We start from the raw sequence: 15,959 nt of genomic DNA, 5'->3' as shown, positions 1-15,959 counted from the left end.
ATATTTACATTCTGAGTTCAATTAAACACAAAACAATTATCTGACTTAAAGAAAAACGTTTTCAACCTAAATCAAGTTTTTTATTTAAGAAAAGAGAAAAATTTCTTATTTTTAAAAGGGTAATAATCTAATTTATTTTAAGAGATTAAATACTGTTAAGTAAGAGATAATTAAATAATTAGCAAGTAAATACAGTTGTAACATTTATTAACTCATGAAATGAGTCCTTTATGAAGTCAAAAAATATATCAAAATTTTTTTTTTCATCTCTGCCTAGCACTGTCGTTTTTTGTACTAAACATTTTATTTAAACTATATTTTATGTTTTTTACAGTGAAGATCATACTTCAATGAAAAAATGTGGGTGTGACCGCTTAAAAATTTACCCACCGTTATCATCATTATCTCGGCATATACCGTCAAATTAAATTATTTAAAATTTCACTTCAATTAGTTATGCAGATAGACTTCTAGGGATGCATGTCTAGTAGAAGTTTTTTTTTAATGACTACCTTCTAACTTTTTTTTTGTTTTTAATTGACGTATTTAAAATCAAATTTAACTAATGATTTGTTTACAATTTGTAGATGATGCAACTCGAGGAGATGATGAGTTTAGTGATTGGAGTGATGACGATTTAGACTTGTTTGTTGATGTAAGTTTTCTTCCTTTTTTTCTATTTTTTTCTTGTCTTTTATGCTTTTATAAAACCATTGTTTTTGTTAACAAGCACATAACGTTAGGATGTTATTCTTTATGCTTTTATTCTATTACAGCAAGATTCAAATAATGACAGTAATAGTAAACAAAAAATAAAAGAAGATTTGAACGAAGATAGCATTTCAAGTGGCAGGAAGAGAGATAAGAGTTTTACACGAGACAGTTCTCAAGATTCTAGAAAGGGTAAAGAAAGCGGTAGTCGTACCAGCAGCAAAGATAGGTATACTCTAATGTCTACTAACTCTTTAGAATTTGTCAAGAGGTTCAACATTTTCAACCCAGTAATCACACTATGTTTCCGTTTCATTTTAATTTCCTGTTCACTAATGTAACTGTCACCTGTGCATCATCATGTTTTTGGAAACGAATTAGTGGATTTCACTATTTGCAATTTGAAGTTAATGAATTGGTACACCTCATATGTAGCTAAGAATAGCTTCTTTTGTTTTAAACAGTTTTAAAAATTGATGCATTTACTGGCGATGGGTGACCCTCTTAACTCCATACTAAATGCATTATTTTGAAGTCCAGTTATTTGAGATTAAACAGATATTGATCCACTTATTTGAGATTAAACAGATATTGATCCAGTTATATGAGATACTTGTTATATTGATGACAGTTTTGTCCTTTTGAATTAATGTTATTCAGAAATGAAAGAAACTTGATTTTTGAATTCGATTGACCCATAAATTCAATTTGCAACTGAAAGAGAACCTGACAATATTCTTTTTTTTCTTTTCGACATTCTAATAACTCATATGATGACAGTTTTCACAGCACAAACCTTTCGCTGTTTCTCTTACCGCCACACCGTTCATCTTGCCATCCACCGAATCATGAATTAAAATATTGCAGCACTTAATTCCCAGATCTTCAGAACTCTTAACATCTGTTCCTCTCTTTAACTTTTAAAGTTTAAAATCAACTACCTTAAAGCCATTGTCGAAAATAGAAGCTTCCCTGCTTAGATTTATTGACAAAATTGTTAAAAAGATGACTAAACATCTTTATAATTATAGCTTCTAACTATCAAAAATGATTTCTAAACACAAATTCTAAGTTATCTTTGCTTTGAAAAGCAAAATTGCTTTCTTGCATCTCAAACAAACTATTGAATACTTTAACAACAGGGGAATTTGAGAAATTTCATGTCAATGTGGACTTTGCTGCATAGGGACAAACATTGAACTGAATTTCTGGGAGAGTTTCTACGTTATCAAACGCAAAATATTTATTGTTAATGATCTTGTCACTGTACCATATATGCATAGATTAGGTAATCATTAATTTTGTATTTTTTTTTTTAACAATTACCGTTAATTTAATAATCTTACTTTGAACTGTGTATTTATTTCTTTAGTGTGACGTAACCTTTTTAAAACTACATCTTCTCTATTTCACCTTCTCTGTCATTTATTTCACTAAAAATTTTGCCCTTTGTAAATTGTGAAACGTTGTTTTAATGAAATTTATTTTACCTCAAAGAGTTACTCTCTTAGTTTTACAAATGGCACTTAGTTGACCAAATGGCTGAAACACCATTGCAGGGAACTCTATACTCTGTTCAGTTAGAACTCATTTAAAATAGGCATAAAGGTTGCTGCCTTTCATCAACATTATCTACAATTGCCAGTTCATTGTGGAGTCAGCGGTTCTTTTCTTACTCACTGTTGGTCAAATTGTCGTAACTGGCATCAATCAACCCAGAGAAATGCCAAGTGTTCAGTGACTTTATTTCCTTTCGTTAATACTTAATATTGAACAGCGTATAGTTTGTGAAATAAAGCAAAACTTCATATTTCTGATATTTTTCCTTAGTATAAGTAATACATAATTGTGTGATTTATTTAGATCTAATGAGGAAGACATTCATTCTAAAGATGCAAAACAAGTTGCGGAATCTAAAGATTTGGATAATCAAGAATCATTTATACTCAAAGAAGATACAGGTATACTTAATATTATGCTGTTTAATGTTTGAATTATCTGCAATGTTTATTCCTAGATTTGAATTTAAAAGTCACTTAGAGAATAAAATTGTCAAATTCTCATTTATGTAGTCTATTTGACAATGTGCTAAGAGAAATGAATCTTATTTTGTGTTATTATTTTTGACAACTGTTTTCAAATATTTATAATATGATTTTTTTTTAATTACCTTGATTAAAAAATTCACCTAGCAAGTCATTTTAATTTGCATTGTTGTGTGAGTTATCGTAAAATGCCATTTGAAGACATTCAAGGAAAAAAATTTATTTTTAAAAATTAGTTGCAAAAGAACTGAAAATATGGCTGTGCAAAACATAAAACACTTCTAAAAGCAAAAATTCTACTTTGTCATATTTAATACCGATGTTAAATACTATAAGTGATATTTTTAAAAGGTAATAAGAAACTATTAGTATAACTAAATATCGCCATCTGCAATTTGTTATATCTATTACCATACTCTTGTTTTCATTTTTTAAATGTGTAACGATTTGAAATGTGTAGAAGCACTTGTTTACCTGTTAAAAGTTTTAAAGAAATATAAGTGGTTATTGATTGTTCTAAGTTTGGTTAATGGAACAAGTACTTTTAAATTTGCCCATTGTGCAGCTCTCGTGCGACGCAACTAAAATACCTACCTACCCAACTGTAGGAAAAAAATATCTCGTTTATAAAAGTCGTCTGCTTAGCAATTATTTTTTGAGGTTATCTCTTAAGAAAAAATAAGTAACAGATAGTTTTCATTACGCAAGACACATTTCCATACTATAAAACTTGCTAATGATGAGACTCAGTGATTTCATTGTGTGTATAGTTTCAAATTGAACATGTTTTTATGTTTCTTACCTTATTTATGTTTATATTTCTGTATTAGCTACAGACATTGATGAATACATAACTGCAGAGAGTGTAGATTATGATCCTATAAGTGATGATGAGTTAGATGCTCTTATAGAAGAACCAGATGACACTTTAACACCAAAACCTGATGATGAAAATGAAAAGTCAAGTAAGTTGAATGGAAAAAAAAATATTATTATTAATTTATTCTTTGCTAATCAATATCAGATTCTGCTTTTTACAAACATTTAGTTAGTTAGGTGGCTCAGAGAATAGAATGCTCGCCTCCAAATGAGGTGACCTAGGTTCAAAGCTCAGCAATTACTGATCTATACCAATTCTGCTCCCAGCTTCTGCTGATGTAAAAATATTCTGTGTGGTAGATGCATTATGGGTTAGATTTCCCTAGCCATCATGCTAACCATGGTGTGGTTTTGTGGTTTTCCTCACAGTGTAATGCAAATGCTGGTTAGCTTTCCTCAATAATTCCTCTGAGAAGGTTATTTTGTTCCAATTCTCGATCCAGAAGTTCTCTAGTCTTCTAGGTTGGGTTCAAAATTACAATACTTTTCAAAATTACAATACTATGAATAGTCAAATACTTTTTTCTGACAACTTAAAACTAAATAATTTTCCAGGGTATGAGTATGAAAAGTTCTTTTTTAAATCTGAGTTATGTGATCAATTTCAGAGTTTTATGTAACATTAAATCAATTTCCTCATTAAATCGGATCTTACAATAATCTAGTACAACAGTATTTTAGAATGTTTTGAGATTTTAAATAAAACCACGTAACTGTAGACTTCTAAAAATTTATATTTGTGATTACTTTTAAAAATATTTTTGGAATTGAGCAATAAAACTATACATCAAATTTCATGTTTTTAAAATAGGATGTGCATGATAAATTAAGCGAGTTGGTCAAAAGCATGCATGTCCCTCTTTGACTTAATCTGCTTAAATTTTGAATGACTGGCTCCATAAAGCAAATTAATGTAAATTCATTAATTGAATTATCTTCTAAGTCGCTTCTTTATTCAATTTGATAATGAAAGCACTATTCTGTTTTTTAAATATTGTGCACTTTTTCAATATAAATTTTCTAGTTATGCAGATAATTATTAGTCATAAAATATAGCCACCCTTTATTGCCGTTCCGTGTAGCTTCTTCTAATGACTGCTTTAATCACCTATAACAATATGAATGTTTGATGTGGTCATTTAAACTTACTAAGAAATGTATAATGATAAATGGGAAATATATATTTTAATTTTCAACTCAAAAATATTTCTTAAGTATGTTTTTTTTTAATGTTTTTAATAAGTAGTTATGTAATGTGTACTAAAAAGCACTTTGTTAAGGTTTTCCTGTGCAACATTTAATAGATTTTTATTTTAAAATCAGATTTTCATGAGCTACAATATACTCTTTAGGGTTTGAGGGAAATAACTGCTGATTAATAAGCATGTGTGATATTTTAATTCAGTGTATTAAATTTCAGCTGTGAAGTATTTTAGCTCTCCACGATTTTGACGAAAAATATAAACAATTTTTAAAATGTTAAGAGATGTAGTATAAAGAACATTTTGGTTACCAAAACCATAGAACAATGTGAAAAAGGAAAAACTGAAATACATTTATTTATTGCTGAACACTGTGGTTCCATTATTATCTACATATCATTAAAAGTCACTATAATACAAAAAATTATAAGAAAATTGAAACATCAAAAATGTTTTCATACTTTTAACATTTCATGTTTGTATACCGCTTATTTACAACACTAAATACCATTTGTGAAATTTCACCTGGTTTAAAACTTGGTGGGGGTCTATTTATAGAAATTCTGGGCAAATCATCAAGTGCCTCAATCTTCAAAGAGTTTCTGTAAGCTATCTTCTTCTTCTCATTGGCACGACAGCCCAGGATGGGCCTTGGCCTTCTCAACAAGCCTATGCCAAGACATTCTTCCCTTAGCCAAGGTTCTCCAGTTAATTATCCTTAAAATTTGTAGGTCCTTTTCAAGGCAGTCTAAAAATCTTAGGTTTGGTCGTCCTCTTTTGTAAGCTATCTTCAGTCATTTTTATTTTATTTTATAACCGTCGTTGAACAGCCGACCTAATCTTGGTTTACGACTACTAATGTTCAACTCCATAGCCTTGTAATTTAGAACCAATCCAGAAGACAAGGAAACTCCTGGATCAGTACTCCAAAGGTATTGATTTGTTATGGGAACATGGAGGACTTTGCGACTTGACAGATTTAAGGTGCATCAGTCACCATTTACTACACGGGGAGTCTTCAGCCGACGGGAATCGAACCCACGACCTCTTGGACATGGACCCAGCACCCTTCCAACCACGCTATCCCGGCGCATCTTCTATTTTATTTTATAACCGTCGTTGAACAGCCGACCCAATTTTGGGGTTTATGACTATTAATGTTCAACTCCGTAGCCTTGTAATTTTGAACCCAATACAGAAGACAAGGGAACTCCTGGATCAAGTATTGGGAGAAATTTGCCTTTGTGTAGGACTTTTTTGGTGGAACTAACACACATTTGCTTTACGTGGAGAGAAAGACCAAGAGAACCTCCCACAGTTAGCCTGACGGCAAGGGGACTCTTACCCATGATTCGTCTACCATTGAGGATATTTCACGTCAGCACTGTGGTTGGTGCAAGCCGGATGTGGAAGTCGTATTGACCAGCCTTCGCCGGGATCGAACCCCGGTTTACCTCATTGGAAGTCGAACACTCTATCCCCTGAGCTATAGCGGCTCATCTTTAGTCTATTGTGCCGAGCCTCTTTGACAAGAAACTGTAATCCCTGGTAGAATTGCACAAAAATATTACAATCTGGATCATATTCAAGAATCTCGCTGAGCATTCTTCTCTGTTAAACTTCTGCATCTGAGTTCATTCCTTGAATTTCGTCCAATCTGCCAACACAACATCCATTTGTTTATTAAAGAGGATTGTGTTTAAATAAATGGAGAGTTTCTTTATATCCTCTAACCAAAATTGAAAAGTGTTAAAAATATGCAGATGTGCAACCCAAATATGAACAACCTAAAACATTTAAAATATGCCAATATGTTAACACATCTGTTGGCATAGATTGCAGTCTTTTAGTGGTGCACATTTTTTCATTTTTAGTTAATCTCTCTCCAAAAGTCTGAAAATATTATTCGATATCTTTAATATTTCCCTACTGAAAACTCACAACTCTCAGAAAATAAGGTCTTTTGATTTGAAACACCACATATAATAAAACAAAACTTACTTTCAATCCCTAAATATTCTGTTGATAATGGCTTGTAAATGTCTGCACCCTGTTTTAATTGAGTTGTAAAATATTACATTCGAACATACATTCCCTAAATAAGCATGCCTTTTTTTTCTTTTTTTTTTTTGAAAAATTTAGGTTTTTATCCCAATATAATATTTTCTCTATAGTTTTATCATAAAAGCTGTCTGACGTGTTTATTCTTTAAAGTTAATTTTACTTTCAGTGTATTTAAAACTACTTATGTAAATAAAATAAAAAAACTGAATGTAATTATAAAATTTGTTTATCCAAAAGTGATTTCACTCAGAAAAATAATTTTTAATTATTTTAATAATGGACAAAAAAATTTAAGTTATCAGTTGTAAAATAACATCTTAATTGAAGTGAATTTAAATAGGAATATCTCAAGTTTAAAGGAAATTAATCTAGTATTTAATTAGAAATGAAAATATATAATTAATTATTAACATCAGAATATTTAATTTGGGCTATCCTCTATATTTTGAAACTTGAAAATCCAACTTTCTCAAAAGATAAGCTTATTTCAAAGAAAGTGCCATTTTGAGTTTATTTTGTAGCTTAAAATATCACATCCATTAAATAATTTGCCTGTTTCAAGGTCAAATATTTAACCACTAAAATTGCATTTTGTATCTAAAGTCATTCAAGATATTTAACTTTTTTATATCCACTTTATGTAAGTAAATGGTTAATATGAGTGTTGTTCTACCATAGAAATTGTTGATGCACTTGATGTTGATTGGTCTGTTTTGATGAAAGCCTCCGCAGCTAAAACAGGATTCATTCCTGGCCTTTCTAGAAGTAGATTTAAAGCTGCTCACGTACTCTCCAGAATTGGATTTTCCCAAACATTTGCTGGAGCCGAGCTTACAAAGAAAATAAAGGATTTTTGTGACAAACAATTACATGAAGAAAAAGAACATGAAGGTAAAATATACTAATCATTGACATAAAACATTTTCTTCACCCTCTATTATACAAACTGACTAGCACTTGTGAGTAACTCACTATCATGTAAACAGTGTTTTCACTACAGTGCGAGAATCTCGCATATTTTTTTCTTTTCTCGCAATAAAAAATTATGAACGCGAGAAGTTCACGGACTCTATTAATCAATTTCAAAATGCACGAATTTTGGAAAAAATTTCGTCTTTTGCCATTTTGAATAAAATCCGTTTAACTTTTCATCCCCTTGATCTTTCATTATTTTGAACATCGGTTCTTGTTATCTAGCTTTCCTATTTACCAGTTTTGTTCAGAACCCGTGCAAGCAACAGAACACACCCCCCTCTCCCGAACCACAGAACCCCTTTCAGAACACATTTCTTTGCAACCACGTGTTCACCGTAGGTAAGGTTTCTTCATGTAAGACGTTTAAATTTTTTGTGCATGAATGTAAGATGGACAAATACCTTGTTAGGGCAACATCTTCTACTCCGTAACGGACAAATGAAAATGAAACAAATGTCTGTAGAAAAGGTCAAAACGAAACAAATACGGATATTTTTCAGCCAAATAAATATAATAGCTGATGAAAAAGTAGATATAGAACATTTTCCACATGATGATGCAGCAAAAAAATTAAATTAGAAGATGTTAAAAATGTATTATAATTATAGAAATAATTTTTTCTCAAGTCTATTCGTGTTTTTTTAATTTTTAGAAATCTCAATTAACTTTTTGAAATCTCACCCTGTTTTTGAGAAAGGGTGAGAAATTCTCTCCCATTTTTTTCGTGTAATGAAAACACTGTGTAAAATTTTGCCATGTTTAATATGATGCTAACTTCTTGGGAACAGCCTGCAACATCTTCAAGAAAAAAACTTGATCGTGATCTCTATTCTGATCATGATCTCTCAAACTTCTTAAGATTAATTTAAGGACGCAAACACCCTCAAATAATTTTTTTAAAAGCATCTAAATTTTTAAATTGCTCTTGTAATTGTATTTAAATTAAAATCAATATTTCTCAGTAACTAAAGAAGAAGAATAAATGTTGAGTTTTACAAAGGGTAGTTGTTATTTCAGGAAAGAAAATAAATGTTTATATGCTGATTAAATTCCTTAATTAAGCATGGTTAATTCTGGCTCCTGCTTAGTTAAGCAAATGCTAAGGTAACCCAGTGGTATTTCTTCCTTTTTTCTGTTTTTTTCTTCTCTTCACATCAGTCTTAGTTTATGCCACCATTTTTGTTACTATGTTATTATGAATATAGATTAGAGTTAAAGGTAATCTATTAAAGGCTAAAAGCTGTATAATTAGACAAGCAACTTAACACATGCCAATTAGATTTAAAAAATTAGTCATTAATTGTAAAATAGTGCATAGTATTGGATTACAAAAATTAAAAATCATACAGCAGATGCCATCAATAAAAAATACATAGTTAAATAACATAAGATAAAAAAAAAGTACTAACCCTACATAATACATTTGAAAAAGTGAAGATCTCAAATAAAAAGAGACCTCATTCTCTATAGGTAAGTATTCTTTCTTACATTTTAACATGATACAACTATTTTTCATTATAGTTTTTATCTAATATTACCTGAAAATCAATATTCCATTCTAAAAATACAAGCTACAAGTGTTGATCAAAGTTGGGCTAGGAAGGCCAAAATCCCTCTCAACTCACATAAATTACAAGATTAACTAATGAGTTAAGTTGCTTGCCCTTCATGAATCGTGCTGAATAATTGAATGAATATTGATCTGGCTTAAAATAAAATTTTACGCTAATATCATACGAGTTTAAAAGCTGAGATCAGATAAACACGTCCACATTAATTCTAGAAGGTTCTCGGACCAGAGAGCGTCTCCTGTTGTAAAGCCAGCACGTACCTGGGAAAGTGAAAGAAAAAAAACATTTTTTTTTTTCAAACATTGATCAACTCTACTAGCATGAGACGATTTACACTGTTGACACATTTTGCTTGAAACCGGAATAAAAATTAAGTTGAATAAATATAAAACATGCATGAAATACACATCTTAAAACTTATTACTCTGAACAAATGAAATTAATTAAATAAATAAAATAGTAATTAAATCTATTCAAATAAATAAAAAATGCTATAAGAATAAAATTTTAACAAATGTATGGAAGACCTAAACTTAAAAATTAAAACAAATAGCATGTTATTGTTACCATGATTATGTAACAGCAATTATGAAACTCTGCATTCCCACAATCAGTCTTATAAATAATTGTGTTTAATGTGTCAGATACTTAAAAAAAAAAAAAATTCCAATTTGTGTTCATTAAACTTTAGTCATTGTATCAAGTTTATATAATTGTCATACTGTACAGAATGAATTTTTATTTGATGTATGTGATATGTATGTAGTGTTAAAAATATTATTATTTTTAAGATGGAAATTATATTTAAACACCAGTTATAAAGTATTATTTTGAATTTTATGTATCTCCAAAATCTATTGACTCATATGAACAGTATTGTCCAATACTATGAAGCTCAGTTTTGTTGTGGTCAAGAGCAATCATAGGACTAAAACAATAAAAAAAATCTTTAGTGACTGATAGTAGACGCGTAACTGCAAAAGATTAAAAAATCTTGCTTGAAATAAACTCCTAAAATTTTTTTAACATTTCTTTAAAACATTTAACATTAAAACAAAAGCAAAAAGAAAAACAATTTAAGAGGTTTGCATGATTTCTAGTTTTATTACCTTATAGATTTTGTATGTTAATTGGCAGTTGAGATTACTTTACTGAGCTATGTGCATACTCTGTAATACATAAGATAAACTAAAATTCTATTTTTTTAACTTTAGAAGGATCTGAAAAAACTCCTGTGGAAAAAAAATTCAAAATGGAACACAGAGTGGCTGCATTTCATGTTTCCATGTCGCAAAACAAGAGAGAACGTATCAATCTGTTCAGCGAAGTCGGTCCTTATAGACGTGCCTTATGTGCTCGCAGAGACTTGCAAATTCGTAAAATGCTGTGCAGGCCTCTCAACAAGGTACAATGGCTTATTTTATTTTTTGCAGCTTAATTAGCTCTTCTATTTTTTATCCCTTTTGTTTATTTTTAAATATTTAAAAACTAGAAACTTTTTTCTTTTTCACCTTTTAATTGGAGATCTTCAACTCATTTTCGTTAATGCTTGTTTACTTAACTGCACAAGAAACCAGTTTTATGTACAAGGTGTTCTATTAGTACTACCTTTAATATATACATTTTTGGAGTCCTTGTCAAAAATGAATAAAAAATATCTATATTTGCACTCATACATGGCAAAACTTCTAGTTGTACCTTTACTTGTACTTCATTACTTTTTAAATGTATTACTTTTACTTGGTTCTTTCGTTACTTTTTTCTGAACTTCTAAAAAAAATTTCCTCCAAAAAAAAAATTTTTTTTTTTTTAAAATTTTTGCATGTTTTCTTCCAGACAAATCTTTATTTCTCTTTTTACACCCTACGCTAAAAGTCAAGACCACCAAACATCATCACCTTGTTACAAGGCCTTTTAAAATCAACCATGCAACTGGAAGGAAAGGAATATGAAACCCCTTAAATGGACGGAAAAAATAAAAAGTTTGGTGGGAAACCCGAATATTAAAGTTCGAAGGTCATTGAATGTCCACCAACCCAATATCCAACTGTCTCAAGACTTATCTTTGGGTGTGTTAGGGTAACTACCATTTCATTAGTTGTGAAAATCTCTTTGAAAAACAGTTTCCGAACGTGTAGATCAGATTTAACCCCTATTGTAAATTGGCAAGAAAGAAAAAAGTGCCCTCTAGGGGCGATGCCACCCACAGTGAGAAATCCCTGTAACTACTAAGCGAAAAGGAGATGCCTCTGCTCTCCTGTTAGCTGTCCTGCTTAAACTATTGGGATTATATTTCCCTGATTCCCGCTAATCCATATTTTAAATTTTAGAAATCCAAATCTGTATTCAGATCTGTATGTATATTCAGAGAAAGTACGTTTTTATGTCTGATTTCGTAACCTAAATTTTTGTGTCTTCACTAATTAACTAGCATATTTAACATTAAGACATAAACCATTAAAATTGAGTCCTAAAAATCCAAAGCAAAAAATCTGATCATTAGATTAGATCAAAAACTGTGCCTAAATCATTATATCAAAAATTGTGATGTCTACTTTTTTATTTTGCCAACTGTGAAGAATTAGAAAAAAAAGTAAAAACAATAGCGATTTGCAAAATTTTAATCTCGTCAGTTTGATTCCTCTCATATAGTTCTTTGCAATACAATTTTTAAAAAACTGTAGCATGGAGTACGTTATTTGTACAAAATTGCAAAAAAAGGCTAAAAGTCTGTATCTTTTGTTTCATTTCATTTTGTTTTATTTCATCTGATGATTTATTTCTAATCTTTTATTTCATTCAAATTATTAAATCATTGCAAAATATTGAAAATATTTTGTAATTATTTAATAATTTGAATCTGCGCATAAATGCAAAATTCTTAAAATCAGAATTGTTATAGTTTCTTTGCAAATTTTTGATTATATATTTTACAATCCTTTATTTTGCTTCTTAAAAAATATTAAATATAATATTTCTTAAAGGGCGCTGCTTCGAGATTTGCCACAGACACTGTTTCCCCTAGATACGCCTCTAGAAAGGGGGCAGTGGCAAACAGTTGATGGTCTTATGAATTAGGATCAGTGGTGGTATCACTTTTCGTTTGGTAGGAGCACACGTTTTTTCCCCTTAGAAAATAGTGTTAAGACAAACAATATTTTTTGCAACTATATGTATGTTTTTCTAAATAATTTCAATAATTTATTTCATGTTACTAAACCAAACAGTTTGTGCACAAATTTTAAAATTTTTGGCATTTAAGATTCAAACTATAAAAATTATGCTTCATTTAATTAAAATATAGTATGTATTAAAAAAAAACTAGAGTTTTATTATTATTTCAATTGAGAAAAAAAAAATAATTTCTTTTTCGAATTTTACGATATAAACACTTAATTCATCATATGAATAAATTTTAAAATAAAACTTTTGTGCTCATTTTTTTGACTATGAGTGGATTAAAAATTAAATATCTATATCCCAAATTAAAATATCGCCACTATTTAAAATTATAAAATTACTTTTTTTTAATTCTTAAAATAAACAAAATATAATTTTTAATTTAATGGTTTTCAAGGGGTTACCTGTGTATATGAATACATTATTTTTATTTACTTTTTCTTATTTCTTAAAACAAAAAATACGATATTTATCGAATTTGTTCTACAAATTATTTTATTACTACGAATTTTAATAATAAATAAAAAAAATCTAATAGTTTTAAAATTAATAATTTTATATGCAAACATTGAATTCTGGTTTGGTTTCTGTATATTTTCAATATTCACTATTTTAATGAATTTTGTAACATTTTCAAACATTTTAAAGTTTTATACACTTTAATTTAATTCATTTTAAATTAAAATTATATTTTTTCCTTGCACTTTTTAATGAAATTTAAGGTTACTTTAAATTTATGATTTCCTTTGATTTGCACCAGTAACCATTTACTACACAGGGAGTCTACGGCCAAGTAGATTTGAACTTCGGTTCTCACGAATGTGAGTCCAGTGCCCTGCCAACCAAGCTATCTCTGGCCCGATTTTATTTTTAAAACTGTTAATTTAAAAAAATTAAGAAGTTTATTAATAGAGGGATGCTATTAAATGATTATTTGTGTTATGTTGTCCATTGTATCATGAAATTGCCTTATAGTTTATTATTATTATTATTTTTCATTTCAGTTTGCAAGTGTTCCATCTGTATCATACACACCACAATATACTGTTGTAGATAAAGAACTTTACAAACAAAGTCTTGAGTTTCTCAAAGTAAAGAAAAGTCCTGAACCTTCACCGCCAACAATTGCTTGTTCATGAAGAAGTAACATAATGTTTATTAATCATACATTATACATATATACGCTGTGTAATTAGCATACGCATTCAAATAAACTTTAACCAAAATTTAAAAACTGTATAATTTTTCTTTGTTTTGTGTACTATGTGTAATAAACTTCTGAAATTATTTTAAAAAATGCATCTGTGGTATTTCATAATAAGTGCTTTTAACCCTTAAAGGACCTACCCCATATAAGTGGCATGACACTTTTTCTTACTGTGCCAATCTTATTGATTTTATTTTATCAATCTCACAAAATAATTAGTTTTTAAAGTTGACTGCTTTTGCTCTGGTCAAGTTATTTCTAAAAGTATGCTTTAAATAATGTATACAGAATGCAGTGTTCTCCCTAAGGGTGTTTAGCAAGGTGACCCACTCTGCTTGGTCTTTCATAAAGGTAAATGCGTTCTCCTTGCCTTTCTTGAAAAAAAAATGCTCTTTTTATTTTATTTTAAGAAATGAAATTGCAGTAGCAAAAATCAGGAACTTCTAGCTAGATATAATTAGCAAGATTAGTGCCCTTCAAATCTGAAGGTTCCCTTGTTTGTGAAAAAGCACCCTGTCCTTTTTAATCTTTAGGAAGATCTCTGCAGAATGCATAATTTTAAATATATTGATTTTTTTGAAAAAATTGCTTTACGATAGAATTTTCCCTTTGTTATTACGAATTTCAGACAAAATTTTTTAAATTTTTCTAATTGGTACCAGAAAAAACTCTATATACATGTGATGCCACAATAGGCATTTTATATTTTCTAGCTTTTAAAATTTCTTTAATTTCTTAAACTAATCTTTTTTAATCAATCTTAACTTAATTTTAATTAAATTAAACTTATTGTTTAATTAATTAAACAATTTATAAAACGCAAATATAAAATATTTTATTATTTTCTTAACAATCACTGTAACGGCTAACTTTTTATTTCAATAGAAATGTAAAACTCATTAATTCACTGCCACGACAAAATCAAAAATTAAAATCTATTTATAACTTTTTAACTCTTTATTTCTGGTTGGCTTTATTTTTCGGCTACTTTATTTTTCGATAAATCACCAGTCTTGGATCTCTTCCCATGCTCCTAACTCTCTGTTGGGAACAATTCAATCACGTTTTAAATTGGCTTTTGATTAGACTGGTCATGGGGGATTTATCTCCATGGCCTGTCCTTATTAACATTATTATTCAAAATTTATTATTTAACTTAAAAAGTCTTATTATGAATAAAATATAATTTTATATCTTGAGCTCTAGAAATACTAAATAAAAGTATTATTATAATTATGATCCAGTTTTCAACTGTCATTTTTTACTATCCTGTTTTTCGTCACAATCTTCAATTAGTCAATTATACCAGTGTTCCCCAACCTTTTTATCACCGTGGACCTGTCAACTTTTGAGAATTTTAACCCGTCCGGGGGGGGGGGGGGTGTTGATTGTTTATAATTTAGATTATGTTGATTTAATAACTTTAATTTAATTGTATTTAAACATCCCTTCAAAATAAAATACAGTTACACCAAAAAATAAATATAAAGTGATTTAACATTTTAACTTACTAGAACGTTAAATCAATGAGAACCCTGAGCTTGATTCTTTGCAATGAGACGGTTCCATCTGGGGGTAATCAGAGATAATGATACATTACAAACATTAAAAAAAATTTTAGGCACTACCTTGGGACCTACCTTTTAGGCACTTCCTCTGAAATTCTTCAATAAAAGGGTAAAAATCAATGCTGAATAATACAAAAAGGAAGTATTGACTGCATATTTATTGTTACACACTGACTGTATCCCAAAAAAGATTGGATATTTCAGCAAGATTCTGCATCGAGCCACAGCAACACAGGCTTGGCTCCATGTCAATTGCCCAAAGTTTATCAAGCAGGAAGATTAGCCACCTTCTTCACCAGATTTAAATCTTTCAGACTTCTGTGTTTGGGGGATTAGATTCTTTATTGCGTAAATGGGACAAATTAATGGACCTCTTAAAATGATTTGTGCTGCCATTGAGCAATTGCTTGAGATATTATCTTTAGTAATCAATTAAGATGGTGGTCGATTCGAATAAAACCTTTCCGAGGTAAACTTCCATTTATAGTGTTCATCATATTTGTGTATTTATGTCTGTGCAATAAAATGATTTGATATTCGTAACATTATTTTATAGC

At 29.6% G+C, this 15,959-nt stretch overlaps 1 protein-coding gene across 2 annotated transcripts in view; it reads left to right on the top strand.

Annotated features, from left to right (window-relative positions):
• The window catches only part of LOC107456946 (uncharacterized), a 40,995-nt gene extending 27,134 nt beyond the window's left edge, over positions 1-13,861 (top strand). For both annotated transcript variants that reach the window (XM_087169256.1, XM_087169257.1), the window contains exons 18-24: positions 588-655; positions 777-940; positions 2,575-2,672; positions 3,587-3,721; positions 7,580-7,792; positions 10,662-10,852; positions 13,632-13,861. In XM_087169256.1, coding sequence (XP_087025382.1) covers positions 588-655; positions 777-940; positions 2,575-2,672; positions 3,587-3,721; positions 7,580-7,792; positions 10,662-10,852; positions 13,632-13,766 — 1,004 coding nt within the window. In that variant the 3' untranslated portion in view covers positions 13,767-13,861. The remainder of the gene's footprint in view (positions 1-587; positions 656-776; positions 941-2,574; positions 2,673-3,586; positions 3,722-7,579; positions 7,793-10,661; positions 10,853-13,631) is intronic.
• Positions 13,862-15,959: the final 2,098 nt, after the last annotated feature.

Source organism: Parasteatoda tepidariorum, chromosome 8 (genome assembly GCF_982258835.1).
Source record: "Parasteatoda tepidariorum strain Cologne lab strain chromosome 8, Ptep-v5.0, whole genome shotgun sequence".
Classification (NCBI taxonomy): Eukaryota; Metazoa; Arthropoda; class Arachnida; order Araneae; family Theridiidae; genus Parasteatoda; species Parasteatoda tepidariorum.
The sequence above is the reverse complement of the archived record's forward strand: the minus strand, read 5'-3'. Positions and strand labels throughout refer to the sequence as shown.